Source organism: Bactrocera latifrons, unplaced genomic scaffold, assembly GCF_001853355.1.
Source record: "Bactrocera latifrons isolate USDA-ARS-PBARC rearing strain unplaced genomic scaffold, ASM185335v1 scaffold_663, whole genome shotgun sequence".
Lineage (NCBI taxonomy): Eukaryota > Metazoa > Arthropoda > Insecta > Diptera > Tephritidae > Bactrocera > Bactrocera latifrons.
Window position 1 is genome coordinate 33,102 of NW_017537338.1, and position 3,687 is coordinate 36,788.

Genomic DNA, 3,687 nt, shown 5'->3' on the forward strand with positions numbered 1-3,687 from the left:
GAAGACGTTACGTCAATAGATTCAGTAGTCCAAAAATTTTGGGCTCTTGAAGAATTACCTTCAGATTCAAATGGCATTCAATTCACACAAGAGCAACAAGAGTGTGAAAACTTTTTCGTAAATGCCACTCAAGTATTGCCTTCAGGACGGCTTCAAGTAAGAATGCCTTTTAAAGCTGACCGTAAGTTACTCGGTCACTTCTATGAAACCGCAGTTAGGCGGTTTCAGGCCCTGGAGAGAAAGACATTAAAAGATCCAGAACTTCGTAAAATGCATCTGGATTTTGTGAATGAATATAGAGCATTGGGTCACATGAGCCCAACGAACAATAAGATCCCGAGTGAGCCACACTACTTAATTCCGCATCCCTGCGTTTTAAGGAATGAATTTTTGAGGGTAGGTCGAACCATCTAAGGAGTGTTATACTCAACTCTTCTTCGTTTTCGCTTACATAAGTATGCACTAACAGCGGACATTACTAAAATGTACCGCCAAATAATTATGCATGAGGAAGACAGAAATTGTCAACTTATTGTGTGGAGAGAGCATCCTTCTGAGCAAATTCAAATTTTTCGTCTTAACACCGTAACATACGGTACTGCGCCTGCTCCATTTCTCRSAACACGGTGTTTGCAAATGCTCAGTGATGCTAATACAATGAAATATCCACTCGGTTYATTGGCCATCAAAAGAGACTTTTATGTTGATGATTTATTAACAGGGTCCGAAAATTTTGAGTCTCTAGATCTTTTGAGAAGTGAGGTAATTAAAATATTAAACTCGGCCGGATTCACCTTAACGAAATGGTTTTCGAAGCACCCTAAATTTTTCGACAGTAATTGCACTGAAAAGTCTTTAAGCTTCAATGACAAAAATTCTACTAAAACGTTGCCGAAAGAGGATTTGTTTCGCTTTGTTTTAGACGACAATTTTAATGATCTGCGAGCCACTAAAAGAAACACATTGTCAGTTTCTGCTCGCCTTTTTGATCCTYTTGGATTACTAGCCCCACTAGTTACCAAAGCAAAAATCTTATTGCAAGAGCTTTGGATCCAAAAACTAGATTGGGATGAGTCGTTACGTAAATGTTGAGTCGAGTGCCATCTGCCAAATACATGGCTTCTCCGACGCCTCAATAAGGTCGTACGGTTGCTGCTTATACATACGAAGCCAATCTGCTAGTGGTATTAAATGTATGCTGCTTACTGCAAAGTCTAGMGTGGCTCCGCTGAAGACCAAATCTCTTCCGCGTCTTGAGCTCTCGGCAGCACATCTTCTTTCAAAATTATGGCCAAGAGTAGCGCCTATGTTGAGTCGACATTTCGAAAATATTACATTTTGGACAGACTCAGAAACCATTTTGMATTGGATTAAAACACATCCATCCTCACTACAAACCTTCGTCGCAAACAGAGTGTTCGAAATCCAAGAGTTGACTGACAAAGTACATTGGCGACATGTGCCAACGAAACAAAATCCTGCGGATCAAGTGTCTCGGGGTTGTAACGTGGACGAATTAAATAATTCAATATGGTTTGGCGGTCTACAGTTCCTCCTGGAAGACCCTGAATTATGGCCAATTAATAACCACTTCCAGCTCTCACCAGAAGACGAAGCATTAGAGAAGAAGAAAAATACATTTACATTAATTTCGACTGCTGAGAAAAATTCAATATTGGACCTTATTGAAAAATTCTCTTCTCATAAAAAATTGCTTCGTGTGGTCGCATACATATTACGATGGATCAGACGACCACCAAAATCCTCCATGGGACAGGGTCTGACTTCAGAAGACCTAAACTTGAGTTTTCTAAAAATTGCACAGGTTGTCAAACATTCAGAATTTTCGGACGTTATTCAAAAATTGCATAAAGGTACCACCCTACCCGCAAACTTGCAAAAACTCAACCCGGTTTTGCTTGAGTACTCGGATACATCGCTGTCATTCAAATTAATCCGAGTAGGAGGTCGCCTATTAAATGCACCTCTACCATACGATGCCAAATTTCCGCTTTTAYTAAATAAAAGTTCGCACTTCKTTATAACATATTTACGGTTCCTGCATATTCGAAATCACCACGCTGGGGCTAAAGCGTTGGTTGCGCTTCTTCGAGAACGCATATGGCTAATTAATGCCCGAGAAGCYTGCAGTAGAACCGTAAGAAACTGTATATATTGTTTTCATTACAAGTCGAAGTTGCAAAACCAAATAATGGGAAATTTTCCAGTCGAAAGACTTCGAGCACTACGGCCCTTTTTTATATGTGGCGTAGATTTTTGTGGACCGATATACACAACTCTAAAAATGCGCGGTCGACCACCCGTAAAAACATATATTGCAGTTTTCGTTTGCTTTACTTCCAAAGCAGTACATTTAGAATTAGTTTCAGACCTATCATCTAATTCATTTATTCTCGCCCTAAAAAGGTTCATTGGACGCCGGGGAATGCCGACGAAGATATTCAGCGACAACGCCACCAGTTGCGTCGGCGCCGATCGCAAGCTGCGCGAATTGAAGGAGGCGTTTCTAGCAATGGGTCCAGAACTGAAGAGGTTCGCAGCAGACGAAGGGTGCAGCTTCATCTTTATAACACCGCGGGCGCCGCACTACGGCGGATTATGGGAAGCCGCGGTGAAGTCCGCCAAGCACCAYATCATTCGCGTAACCGGCAACGCGCTACTTACAGCAGAGGAGTTAGCAACAGTGTTGGCCGAACTGGAGGCCAGCCTCAACTCTCGCCCCCTAGTAGCTCTGAGCCAAGATCCCAACGACGGCGAGGCGTTAACACCAGCGCATCTACTAATAGGATGCTCCCTGTCCTCTTGGGGCATTACCCCTAGAGAAGGTGCCAGTGGACCCAGTTCGTTGGGTCAAGCAACAGTTCTGGCGACAGTGGTCCAAAGTATACCTAACGGGCCTTTAGGAGCGCAACAAGTGGCTGCACCCCAAACGCAATATGCAGCTCAACGACCTCGTTCTCGTCCACGAGGACAATGTCCCGCCGCAGCAGTGGGTACTAGCGCGCGTCGTCGCAACTTTCGAAGGGCAAGGCGGCATCCCATCCACAAAATGGCCGTGCTTCCACGGGAAATTGAAGGAATCTAATCCTGTCAAGTCGGCCGGTGTTGCGTCAAGCGACAAGATACATATATTTAAACCTAAAACTAGAATTAAGAAAATTGAATTATAAGAATTGTGAAACATTGAATTATCAAATTAAGAAAATCTATTATAAAATACCTACCTTAATAATGCATTCATAATACCAATGTATTACTTACCTTTATACTTACCACAATCTGTTACAATATTTAAGTTGAAATTATTATACTTACCCCTTTTTTAACACATATTTATATTACCACTAGTTTAAGCCGTTAGTTTAAGATTCTTATAATTGAACTGTGGAACCGTACGCACGCGTTTTCATTTTTATCATAACACCGTGACAGGCAATTAGATTTCTTATTATATTCGCGCATTCCCTAAGTTATATTTTCGCTTCTCAAAAACGCTTGAGAATTTTTCAAAGCGCATCCAGAACTCGGCTCCGTATAATAGGACGCTGATTGTCGTCGACATTAGACGACAGAATGGATCCTAGAATGGATCCTTGTGCTGCCTCTGACGTGACTTCTATCTGTTGTGATCCCTCTTTAGTTTCGCACAGCACTTTCCTGTTGCTG

General features: G+C 42.2%; 1 protein-coding gene across 1 annotated transcript in view; it reads left to right on the forward strand.

The window, feature by feature from the left end:
- The window catches only part of LOC108975543, a gene marked incomplete at its 5' end in the record, with an annotated part of 31,303 nt that extends 28,189 nt beyond the window's left edge, over nt 1-3,114 (forward strand). The window contains 1 exon segment of the mRNA XM_018944096.1: nt 2,428-3,114. Within this exon segment, the coding sequence (XP_018799641.1) occupies nt 2,428-3,106 (679 nt within the window).
- Between the last annotated feature and the right edge of the window lie 573 nt (nt 3,115-3,687).